Source organism: Capra hircus, chromosome 1, assembly GCF_001704415.2.
Source record: "Capra hircus breed San Clemente chromosome 1, ASM170441v1, whole genome shotgun sequence".
NCBI lineage: Eukaryota > Metazoa > Chordata > Mammalia > Artiodactyla > Bovidae > Capra > Capra hircus.
Window position 1 is genome coordinate 144,519,058 of NC_030808.1, and position 13,153 is coordinate 144,532,210.

At 48.9% G+C, this 13,153-nt stretch overlaps 1 protein-coding gene across 1 annotated transcript; it reads right to left on the bottom strand.

Moving 5' to 3' along the window:
• On the bottom strand, nucleotides 829–1,516 carry LOC108636564 (keratin-associated protein 12-2-like). The gene is made up of 2 exons (XM_018052080.1): nucleotides 1,258–1,516; nucleotides 829–1,089 (listed from the first exon to the last, which is right to left on the bottom strand). Exons 1-2 carry the CDS (start codon nucleotides 1,450–1,452, stop codon nucleotides 934–936), a joined length of 351 nt encoding a protein of 116 aa, XP_017907569.1. The 5' UTR covers nucleotides 1,453–1,516; the 3' UTR covers nucleotides 829–933.

The following is a 13,153-nucleotide window of genomic DNA, read 5'->3' on the forward strand; positions in this document are numbered from 1 at the left end:
CGCCCTTCCAACATCGTGGGAAACCAGCAAATCAGAAATTCTACCTTTCAAGAATACAGAGATGTGGATCCACTCTATGATGTTAAAGGTAATGGAATAATAACCATACGTTTCTAGCTGAAACGCACCCAAGAAGTTAGGGGTAAATCACTGATGTTCTACTTTCCACGTTAGGTAGGACATTCATGAGGTTTATTATAAGAACCAATACTTGATCATTAATTTTCAGTTTAAAATGTGTGATATGTGGGCCAGGGATGAAGTGAGACATGAGCCGCGAACTAGAGCAATCCTGATTCTGTGAACCCGACTCCCAATGAGTCAAAGCTGCCCCAATGGAATTGACTCTGTGATTCAGGAAGCGGGATGACTTCCAACAAGATGAGAAGCCGCCTATCCCTGAGGCAGGGCGTGATGGATGCCAGAAACAAGGCAAGTCGCTGCCTGGGCCTCCTGCACCCAGACCTCACTGGCCACTCCCTACACCCAAAACCTCCCACCTTCCCATGAGCCGCTGGGGACAGGGATCACTGAAGATGTGATCAGCCTTAAATTCTTGGTAACAGCCTTGTGGTGGCTGTAGTTGCTCAGTTGTGTCCAACTCTTTGCGACCCCATGGACTGAAGCCCACCAGACTCCTCTGTCCATGGGATTTCCCAGGCAAGAATAGCGGAGTGGGTTGTCACCAGGGGAGCTTCCCAACCCAGGGATCGAACTTGGGTCTCCTGCCTTGCAGGCAGATTCTTTAGCCCTGGAGCCACCAGGGAAGCCCTGGTAATAGCCTAGCTAGCCAGAAAACAGAAACGAAAAACAGCTAGGAAGAGACTGTTGCAGGGGGAAAGCACAGTTTATTCGGCTCGTGTGGGGTGTGGTTTCCTGCTGGAGAAGAGAAGGACCCTGGGAACCAGGGCTTCCTGGGGGGAATGCAGCAGTTCACAGAAGGGTCCAGATCATCCAGCCATGTTCTTGCCCGGGTTCAGAGGTCGGTTTACTGTGGCTTTTTTCATCTGCCATGTGCAGAACCTGGAGGCCCACTGACGACTTGTACTGGGAGGGACGCAGGAGTGACCCCGTCTGCACTGGGAGCAGCTGGGAGGAGGCGCGTGATCACAAGCAGGAAGGGGTGCTACAGGAGACGGGTCTATAGACCAGGGTGGGGCGGGAGGGCTGGTAGCACCCGGAAGACTGGCAGGAGGGGGCCACCAACACGGCCGGCCTGTACCTCACGGGCAGGCACACAGCCGGCTTAAAACTCACAGGCACATACGCAGCAGGCCTGCAGCTCGCAGGCAGGCGCACAGAGGACTGGCAGGAGGGAGTCACATACACGGCTGGCCTGCAGCTCACGGGCAGACAGGACGGCTGGCAGGGGCTGGACGTGCTGTAGGATGGCTGGCAGGAGCTGGGCACACAGGCAGCCTGGCAGCCTGAGGAGAAGCTGGTGTGGCACATGGTGGCGTGGGGCTGGCTGGTGTCGGGAGGAAGGTGGGTGATGTCTGCAGGTTGCCTCCCTGGACGGCCTTTATACCCAGGCCGTGGGCGTCTGGACAACACAGACGCGACTGTTGTCTTCCTTGTTTTGCCTCTTCCAGGCTATCTCCCAAGACATAGTTTTCTGTTGTAGATTTTTTAGTTGCTTGTTTGGCTTTTACTTACCTTCATGACTAATTGCCCCTCTTCAAGCTCTTGTTCACTTGGCATCCTGCCTGAGTGCCTTCCTGGCTCTGTCTGGATTCTGCTTCATTCCTTAAAATTTGACCTGACCCACTTTTGTACGAATCTCCAGATGTCCCTCCCTGTGTGATACTGGTCCTCAAACAGCCACGGAAACCACCCTCCTCCCGTGTCAGCTCTACTGTGGAGCAAGGAGAGCAGAGTGCATCTGTCTGACACCCAAGTGTCCAGGGTATCAAGCTGAAGGTGGGGCACCAGAAGACACAGGAAGGATGGGGACTCCTCTCCCAGAGGGTCCAGAGGACAAAGGGCTGAGTCTTGGAGAACTTCTGGTGGGTGGTGACCTTGGTCCTTCATCTTGAGATAGCCTCATAGTTAGAGAAGCAAGTGACAAAGCCAGAAAGGGCCAGGGGTCAGCACTGGAAGCACCTAGCATCTGAGCAGGGGAGCGTCAGAAAGGACCCCCAGTAAATCAGAAGAATGAGGGGCTGTCCATGCTCAGTTCAAGACCACTGGACGCTATGGAGAAGCTGCTGCAGGATTAGGAGTAGACCTCTGCTGGCATCCCACTGAGACCCCACTGCCTGCACCTATGGAGCAGGGGTCCCTCCCTCACCGTGAAGTGAAACCTGCTCCAGATCCATCCTGACAGCCTGGCCAACCCACGACAAGATTTCCAGGGAAGACAGTTTGGAAATGAAGTCTCGCCCAAATGAGGAGCTCAGGAAGTACTTTGGACTTTCCACAAATACACCCTAACAAAGTGTAAAACCAAACCCACATAAACAAGCTCAAGGTGACCAGTTAGTAAGTGACTGTTGGCTAGACAAAAAAAGTGAATCATCAGTAAAAGATAAGAGAATGCAGGCTCTCTGAAAGTTCATAATTTCTAATATGTAATCAGAAATCACTAGACATAAAAGATACAGGAAAGGGCTTCCCTGGTGGCTCAGTGGTAAAGAACCCGCCTGCCAATGCAGGAGACATGGGTTCAGTCCCTGATCCAGGAAGATCCCACATGCCGTGGAGCACATAAACCCACGTGTCACAACTATTAAGCCTGTGCTCTGGAGCCCAGGAGCCACGACTACTGAGCACACACGCCACAACCACTGAAACCCTCACAGCAGTGAAGACCCAGCACAGCCAAAAGTAAACAAATAAATAAAAATTGTAAGAAAGATATAGGAAAATACAATTCATGGTTAAAGGAAAAAAAAAACACAGTGATGCAGCCTGAGATGGTCCAGATATTGGTCTGGCAGGTGATGACTTAGAGCAGCTGTATGTTTAAAGAATCGAAGGAAGATATGTTCAAAGAATCAAAGGAAAATATTATATCCATGGGTTAATAGATAGAGAATCTCAGTTGAAGAATGGCAATTTTTAATAGATAGGACATCTCAGCTGAGGGAGGGGGGATTCTAGAACTGAAAAGCACCCTAGCTGAAATAAAATGCCTATTGGGTGGGCCTTACAGCGGACTGAAGGTGGAAGAAGAAAGAGTGAATGTGAAGATATATGAATAAAAAATTATCCAATCTGAAGGAGCAAGAAGAATTAAGAAGACTGAGAAGAACTGCGAGACAGTATCAAACAGTCTAAAATATATGTAAGTTCAACCTCAGAAGCTGATTTGAAACAATTTACAGATCCAGGAATCCTAGAAAACCCAAAAGCAGGATAAATATAAAGAAAACCAGATCAGGGCACTTCATCATTAGAGATGAAAACCCCAAATAAAAAGAAGTATCTTCAAAGCAATGAGAGAAAAAAACACTCTACATACAAGAAAAAGAACACGGCTGACTTTTCATCAAACAGAGCGAAAGACAGAAGATAGTAGGATGACGTCAGCAAAATGATGAAAGACCAAAGCTGCCGATCGAGAATTCTAGATCCAGCGAAGAAAAAAAGAAAAGGAAAGCTTCAAAGCTGAGGGTGAAGTGAAACAATTTCAGAAAAACAGAAGCAAGAGGATTCCTCACCAGCAGACTTGCATTAGAAGACGTACTGAGGTGGAGAATTCCTCGAGGTGGAATAGAAATGGACTCAGGAAGGCACTGCCTGTACAGTGGGAATAAGGAACACAGGAGAGGCGGAAAGCAGGCAAGTACAGAAGGTTAGCATTTCACTTTTCTAGAGACTGGCTTGTAAGGCAACTGACAATTTCAAATGTATGGACACTATTCAGTAACGAGGTCATACATGGACACGTGGTCACATGGGGCGGCCCTGAATTTTCTTTAGCTATGGTTTTGACTTGTGGTCAGAGCCCAAGGAGGAGTGTGTGAAGGGCTGAAATCACGGCCACAAGGGGCTTGTCTAGGGGCCACGAGGTCACTTGCTGTGGTCTCAGGTCAAGTCAGTCCACTAGTTTTGCAAGTTCTGACCATGCTTTAGCCCCTGAGACCACAGTGGTCTTCAGCCTCAGGGTGACTTCATTACTGGGGTATCTGACTCTTCACAGGACTTCCCAGGGGCGTCCCCTCTGTCCACACCTGCAGTCACACGGGGGCTGCACAGGGGCAGAGGGTTTCCGGGACATAGCCTCCGAGGAGGGAGCAGCACTGCCCTGAGAGATGGCCACCCCAATAAACAGCACCCACCATAGAATAACATGCTAAGGCTGACGTGTAGACAGAACACACGGCGGGGAGTGGGGCGGGAGGAACTCGTAATCCACACTCCAGCAGCTGCCCCGTGCCTTGGAGGAGGACCCCAGTCTCCACACTGGCTCCAGCCTGCCTCACAGGGCCTGCCTGGCTGATCAGACCCTTGGGTGGGGAGAGGAATCTGAGGTGGTTCAACCCTCTCTCCACCCCAGTCCTCCTGGGACCTACCTAGGGCTGCCTGACCTGGATGGGCAATCCTGAGTTGGATGCTCATGGGGGGAATCACACCCTTAACCCTTGCTCTTCAGGGCCAAACAAGATGAATATTTTCATCTGCCTGCCCCTCAGTCTTGTCTGTGCCAACTGATTCTGGCCTGTGGATTATGTCACCAGTTAACCCCGAAGTCCCAGCTCCATTAGATGCCAAGTAAGGACCACAGATTCCACAGTGAGACCGAGCAGCTTCAGAGCTTCTCCGTTCGCAGGGGTGGAAACTGCATGCATTACAGGACCTTCCAGGTCTTCCTGACTGGATATCTGTGTTGTCGGCCCCTTGAATGGTGGCAGGGTTGATAGCTGATCAGTTATGAGACACTCCATGTAAAACGCTTAGCTCAGACTTGGCACAAAGCTGGAGCCCCGTTGCTATAATTATGGCAAAAATGTGGCCACAGCCCCCCAGTGAGGAGCCCCACCCTGAGGGAGAAACTTCTGGATGACAAATCAGGTGGGGGCACTGGTGCAGTGAGTGTGACTGTGCTTGTGTGGACAGAGGACAGGGTGGTTAAACTGGAGAGGACCTTGAAAACCATGAGGGGACCCAGTCCTGTCCTGACGGCCCTTCCCCATCCAACCCAGGCTCTGATTCCAGAAATCCCAGGGCCACTGGGTCACCATCAGCCTCCAGCTGAGGGAGCTTCCTGAACTGAGTCACAGCAGCTGGAAGCTCCAGAAAGAGATCCTTGGGGGGAGGAGGAGGAAAAACAGCAGGCGGCCACGAAGAAGACACCCGGTGCCTCATTGCCAGGATGCCACGGCCTGAGTATAAGGGGCACCCTGGGAAGGGAGCCTCCAGACCAGACCTGTCCTCTGTCCTGACCCTACCCAGCCCCAAACCACCATTTGAGACACCAGCTGCCCTGTGAGCTGCCAGCCAGCCTTTTGTGTGCCCAGCTCCTGCCAGGAGATTTGCTATGTGCCCAGCTCCTGCCAGCCGGCCTGCCCTGCTGTCGGCTGCCCTGCCCAGGGCTGTGGGAGCTCCTGCAGTGCCTGCCCTGTGTCTCTGCTGTGCCAACCTGCTGGCAGGTGCCCAACCCCATGCTGCCCTATGGCTTTCTACTGCGAGGCCAGCCCCTGCCAGGCGTCCTGGTGTGTGCCCGTGAGCCGCCAGCCAGCAGTGTGTGTCCTCGTGAGCTGCCAGCCCACCGTGTGTGCGGCCCCTGCCTGCCAGCCCTCCCGCCCTGCCCTCATCGGCAGGCCCTCTCCTGTGGAACCCCTTCCTGCTACTGACAAATCATCCAGAAAATCGATTCTCTGCTATTGATCTCGAAAGGCCTCTCCTTGTCTAATTAACAGGATTCTGTCCACACATCTCAGTGCTGAATCAGTGACAGACCCACATCCCATAGAGGTGGGACATCCACCTCACTTTTCTTATCCATGAAAGCTTCAGTTCAGTTCAGTTCAGTCGCTCAGTCGTGTCTGACTCTTTGCAACCTCATGAATCGCAGCACACCAGGCCTCCCTGTCCATCACCACTTAGCGATCTATAAAAAATAAATCTCTGAGCCTCAACGCTGGCTTTTTGTGATTTTCCCCTAAGCCCTATCTCCTTGCTATTTGCTGTCCTGGATAAGCCGAGGCCAGCATGGAACTCCTGTCCTGGGGTCGGGGTTCTTCTGAGAAAGCCACGCCCCTGGGACATCGAGGTGGGGGCACTCTGTGGGGAGGGGCGGCCCCGGCTGCTGAATCCAAAGGGCCATTCCCCCAGCGTCTCCATTGAGAAGCTTGATCCTGGGCTCTTTAAGGAAAGAGTAATGGGGCGGGGGTAGGCAGAGCCCAACTTGCAGCTGCCTGCAATTTCCCAGAGGGCTTTCCAGGAATAAGGTTTACTGTGAGGTTCACTGAAGGCTGGACCCGGAGCCAGGGTGGCAGAGGAGCGGATGTAAGCTCAAGAAAAGAGTTTCCTGCAAGTCAGAGCCACCCTGAACAGAAGCCACCTGGCTACTGTCCTGGCTTCAAGCACCGAAAGGCTGGAAGGCGGCAGGCGGAAGTGGGCACCAGCCATGTGCCTGTTGGCAGGGGAAGTGTTAGTCGCTCAGTCGTGCCCGATGCTTTGCGACCCTACGGACCGTAGCCCACCAGCCTCCTCTGTCCATGGGATTCTCCAGGCAAGAATACTGGAGTGAGTTACCATGCCCTCCTCCAGGGGATCTTCCTGACCCAGACTGAACCTGAGTCTCCTGCATCACAGGAGCCACCAGGTCAGCAGGGGAGCTGGTCATGAAGCCCAACTCAGCAACAGAAGAAAATCAGCACAACAGCTGGAATGAACCTCAGAAACACCTCGCTGGTGCAGGGAGCCAGGCACAAGGGCGCCCCCTGTGTGACTCCATTCAGCGGAAGCCCTGAGATGAGCTGAACTAATATGTGACTTGAAAATACACGAAGAGTGGCTGCTTCCGGAGGCTGGGGTAAAGCTGGCTGGGCCGAGCGGGAGGGAGGTTCTGGGTCAAGATCCCTGAACACTACTTAATGCTCCACCTCCTAGCACGTTCAAGTGATGCGTACTGCTGTTGGTAACCTAGCAATCCTTCAGAAAATAAGACACGTGGACAAGGGTTTCCTGGGCAGGTACCTGGGGAAGCGGACAAAGCACAGGGGCCGTGTGAATACTCTCTGTTGAAGCTTTTCAACTTCCCGTATGTTTGAGATTTTTCACAAAATGAAAATAAAGAATTGAAAATATAGTTAAAATATAATAATTAAAATATTCATGGAAAGAACAGGAGCCACATATGGGGTTCCTGCTCTGGATGGGGAATTAAACTGAGAGCTTCCGTGCCACAGCCAAGTGAACTGGGGTGCGGCCCAAGGAAACCAGGTCCTGACCCCCAAGTGGAGTAACAGTGGACTCCAGGTCAACCAGGTGTCCAGAGTGTGGGTGGCTGTGAGACAGTCAGTCTTCCACTTCAAGGTGGGGGCTCAGTCCACCCACCATCCCATCCAAACTTCCCAAGACCCACCGTGGGGCCCAGGGGATCAGCTTACAGACAAATGAGGGACTCAACACCTGAGATGGAGGCAGAGGAGGGTGTGCTGACCACAAGGCGGGGCAGCAGAGGTGGGGACCAGCCTGGCCTGATAGCCCCACGGCACTCTGCTCCCTGCGGGCAGGCCTGGGGGAAGGAGGGTGGAACGTGGCCACATGGACCCAGGGAGAGTGCCCAGCTGTCCCACATCCACCCAGGATGTGTCTATCTCCAGCAGCAGTGTGGATACCTCACGGTAGGAGTGGGGCTAAGGCTACTAGGGAGTTGCTGGCAACCTCAGCCCATGGCTTTCTTGTTCCTGCATCTGGGTTCCCATCTCCTACTCCAAAATGCAGTCCACCGCCTGACAGGCCCCACCCCAACCCCAGGTGTCACCTTCCCCTTGTAGACGAGAGTCCTCTAATACAGCACAGTGTGACACACACAGTGGAAAAGGAGCCTGGACCGCAAGGACCACCCCCACCCTCACCTCAGCAAGCGAGGAAGAGTTGCGGCATGAAAAAGAAAGACCAGACTGGGAGGCAGGAAATATAAGCAGGAAAGACATTTTTAAAAATCCCTAAATGTGGATGTGACTGGTGATAGAAACAAAGTCCAATGCTATAAAGAGCAATACTGCATAGGAACCTGGAATGTCAGGTCCATGAATCAAGGCAAATTGGAAGTGGTCAAACAAGAGATGGCAAGAGGGAATGTTGACATTCTAGGAATCAGCAAACTAAAATGGACTGGAATGAGTGAATTTAACTCAGATAACCATTATATCTACTACTGTGGGCAGGAATCCCTCAGAAGAAATGAAGTAGCCATCATGGTCAGCAAGAGTCCAAAATGCAGTACTTGGATGCAATCTCAAAAACGACAGAATGATCTCTGTTCATCTCCAAGGCAAACCAATCAATATCACCATAATCCAAGTTTATGCCCCAACCAGTAATGCTGAAGAAGCTGAAGTTGAATGGTTTTATGAAGACCTGCAAGACCTTGTAGAACTAACACACAAAAAAGATGTCCTTTTCATTATAGGGGCCTGGAATGCAAAAGTAGGAAGTCAAGAAACACCTGGAGTAACAGGCAAATTTGGCCTTGGAATGCGGAATGAAGCAGGGCAAAGACTAATAGAGTTTTGCCAAGAAAATGCACTGGTCATAGCAAACACCCTCTTCCAACAACACAAGAGAAGACTCTACACATGGATATCACCAGATGGTCAACACCAAAATCAGACCGATTATATTCTTTGCATCCAAAGATGGAGAAGCTCTATACAGTCTGCAAAAACAAGACCAGGAGCTGACTGTGGCTCAGATCATAAACTCCTTATTGCCAAATTCAGACTTAAATTAAAGAAAGTAGGGAAAACCACTAGACCATTCAGGTAGGACCTAAATCAAATCCCTTATGATTATACAGTGGAAGTTAGAAATAGATTTAAGGGCCTAGATCTGATAGATAGAGTGCCTGATGAACTATGGAATGAGGTTCGTGACATTGTCCAGGAGACAGGGATCAAGACCATCCCCATGGAAAAGAAATGCAAAAAAGCAAAATGGCTGTCTGGGGAGGCCTTACAAATAGCTGTGAAAAGAAGAGAGGCGAAAAGCAAAGGAGAAAGGCAAGATATAAGCATCTGAATGCAGAGTTCCAAAGAATAGCAGGAAGAGATAAGAAAGCCTTCTTCAGCGATCAATGCAAAGAAATAGAGGAAAAGAACAGAATGGGAAAGACTAGAGATCTCTTCAAGAAAATTAGAGATACCAAGGGAACATTTCATGCAAAGATGGGTTCAATAAAGGACAGAAATGGTCTGGACCTAACAGAAGCAGAAGATATTAAGAAGAGGTGGCAAGAATACACAGAAGAACTGTACAAAAAAGATCATCAAGACCCAGATAATCACGATGGTGTGATCACTCATCTAGAGCCAGACATCCTGGAATGTGAAGTCAAGTGGGCCTTAGAAAGCATCACTACGAACAAAGCTAGTGGAGGTGATGGAATTCCAGTGGAGCTATTTCAAATCCAGAAAGATGATGCTGTGAAAGTGCTGCACTCAATATGCCAGCAAGTTTGGAAAACTCAGCAGTGGCCACAGGATTGGAAAAGGGCAGTTTTCATTCCAATCCCAAAGAAAGACAATGCCAAAGAATGCTCAAACTACCGCACAATTGCACTCATCTCACACGCTAGTAAAGTAATGCTCAAAATTCTCCAAGCCAGGCTTCAACAATATGTGAACCGTGAACTCCCTGATGTTCAAGCTGGTTTTAGAAAAGGCAGAGGAACCAGAGATCAAATTGCCAACATCTGCTGGATCATCAAAAAAAGCAAGAGAGTTCCAGAAAAACATCTATTACTGCTTTATTGACTATGCCAAAGCCTTTGACTGTGTGGATCACAATAAATTGTGGAAAATTCTTCAAGAGATGGGAATACCAGACCACCTGACCTGCCTCTTGAGAAATCTGTATGCAGGTCAGGAAGCAATAGTTAGAACTGGACATGGAACAACAGACTGGTTCCAAATAGGAAAAGGAGTACATCAAGGCTGTATATTGTCACCCTGCTTATTTAACTTCTATGCAGAGTACATCATGAGAAACGCTGGACTGGAAGAAACACAAGTTGGAATCAAGATTGCCGGGAGAAATATCAATAACCTCAGATATGCAGATGACACCACCCTTATGGCAGAAAGTGAAGAGGAACTAAAAAGCCTCTTGATGAAAGTGAAAGAGGAGAGTGGAAAAGTTGGCTTAAAGCTCAACATTCAGAAAACAAAGATCATGGCATCCGGTCCCATCACTTCATGGGAAATAGATGGGGAAACAGTAGAAACAGTGTCAGACTTTATTTTTTTGGGCTCCAAAATCACTGCAGATGGTGACTGCAGCCATGAAATTAAAAGACGCTTACTCCTTGGAAGAAAAGTTATGACCAACCTAGATAGCATATTCAAAATAGAGACATTACTTTGCCGACTAAGGTCCATCTAGTCAAGGCTATGGTTTTTCCAGTAGTCATGTATGGATGTGAGAGTTGGACTGTGAAGAAGGCTGAGCGCCAACGAATTGATGCTTTTGAACTGTGGTGTTGGAGAAGACTCTTGAGAGTCCCTTGGACTCCAAGGAGATCCAACCAGTCCATTTTGAAGGAGGTCAACCCTGGGATTTCTTTGGAAGGAATGATGCTAAAGCTGAAGCTCCAGTACCTTGGCCACCTCATGCGAAGAGTTGACTCATTGGAAAAGACCCTGATGCTGGGAGGGATTGAGGGCAGGAGGAGAAGGGGACGACTGAGGATGAGATGGCTGGATGGCATCACTGACTCGATGGATGTGAGTCTGAGTGAACTCCGGGGGTTGGAGATGGACAGGGAGGCCTGCATGCTGCAATTCGTGGGGTCACAAAGAGTCAGACATGACTGAGCGACTGAACTGAACTGAACTGAAGTAAATGTAACTCAAAGACATTCGATAAGATGTTACAACAAGAAAACAAGGATAAGAAGCTTTGGAAAGGAAAAAAATTAGAAAACTTACCAAAATGGTCCAGATTTTTAAAACAGCTTCTTTAGTTAGAAGTGGGATGGGGAATCCAGAGACCTGTTAGTTTGTCTTTCTTCCTTCCCCTCCCCACCAGCCCATCCGTCATCCCCCTCTTTGTCTTCTTCTTCCCCTCCTCTTTCTCTCTCTCTCTGACACATGTCCTTTCCTCCTAAGTGTCTCCCCAGGACTTGGTAATAAAAGCTTGTCACTTTGAGTCCCTCTCTCTCTCTACAAGTTTTAAGGAATCATGGAGTTGGCATGCACATCATCATTGGGTATAGTTCTCCACATCAGGTGGAGAACTGACAGCAAAAAATGACCTTCACCTGTATGTCTCCAATGTCTTAAATTGTTAACACAGTATGATGAACTTAATTCAGCCGAGTTCAGTCACTCAGTCTTGTCTTATTATTTGCGGCCGCATGGTCTGAAGCACGCCAGGGCTCCCTGTCCATCACCAACTCCCGGAGTTTACCCAAACTCATGTCCATTGAGTCAGTGATGCCATCCAACCATCTTATCCTCTGTCGTCCCCTTCTCCTCCTGCCTTCAATCTTTTCCAGCATCAGGGTCTTTTCAAATGAGTCAGCTCTTCGCATCAGGTGACCAGAGTATTGGAGTTTCAGCTTCAACATCAGTCCTTCCAATGAACATTCAGGACTGATTTCCTTTAGGATGCACTGGTTGGATCTCCTTGCAGTCCAAGGGACTCTCAAGAGTCTTCTCCAACACCACAGCTCAAAAGCATCAATTTTTTGGTGCTCAGCTTTTTTTATAGTCCAGCTTTCACATCCATACATGACTACTGGAAAAACCATAGCCTTGACTAGATGGACCTTTGTTGGCAAAATAATGTCTCTGCTTTATAGTATACCATCTAGGTTGGTCATAACTTTTCTTCCAAGGAGTAAGCGTCTTTTAATTTCATGGCTGCAGTCACCATCTGCAGTGATTTTGGAGCCCCCCCCCCAAATAAAGTATGTCACTGTTTCCACTTTTTCTCCATCTGTTTGCCATGAAGTGATGGGACCAGATGCCATGATCTTCGTTTTCTGAATGTTGAGCTTTAAGCCAACTTTTCCACTCTCCTCTTTCACTTTCATCAAGAGGCCCTTTAGTTCTTCTTTACTTTCAGCCATAAGGGTGGTGTCATCTGCATATCTGAGGTTATTGATATTTCTCCCAGCAATCTTGATTCCAGCTTGTGCTTCAGCCAGCCCAGCATTTCTCATGATGTACTCTGCATAGAAGTTAAATAAGCAGGGTGACAATATACAGCCTTGATGTACTCCTTTTCCTATTTGGAACCAGTCTGTTGTTCCATGTCCAGTTCTAACTGTTGCTTCCTAACCCGCATACAGATTTCTCAAGAGGCAGGTCAGGTGGTCTGGTATTCCCATCTTTCTCATACTTTTCCACAGTTTATTGTGATCCACACAGTCAAAGGCTTTGGCATAGTCAATAAAGCAGTAATAGATGTTTTCCTGGAACTCTCTTGCTTTTTCGATGATCCATAAAAGATGTTGGCAATTTGATCTCTGATTCCTCTGTCTTTTCTAAATCCAGCTTGAACATCTGGAAGTTCACAGTTCACGTATTGCTGAAGCCTGGCTTGGAGAATTTTGAGCATTACTTTACTAGCGTGTGAGATGAGTGCAATTGTGTGGTAGTTTGAGCATTCTTTGGCATTGCCTTTCTTAGGGATTGGGATGAAAACTGAACTTTTCCAGTCCTGTGGCCAATGCTGAGTTTTCCAAATTTGCTGGCATATTGAGTACAGCACTTTCACAGCATTAGCTCTTAGGATTTTAAATAGCTCAGCTGGAATTCCATCACCTCCACTAGCTTTGTTCATAGTGATGCTTCCCAAGGCCCACTTGACTTCACATTCCAGGATGTCTGGCTCTAGGTGAGTGATCATACCATCATGATTATCTGGGTCATGAAGATCTTTTTTGTACCGTACTTCTGTGCATTCTTGCCACCTCTTCTTAATATCTTCTGCTTCTGTTAGGTCCATACCATTTCTGTCCTTTATCGAGCCC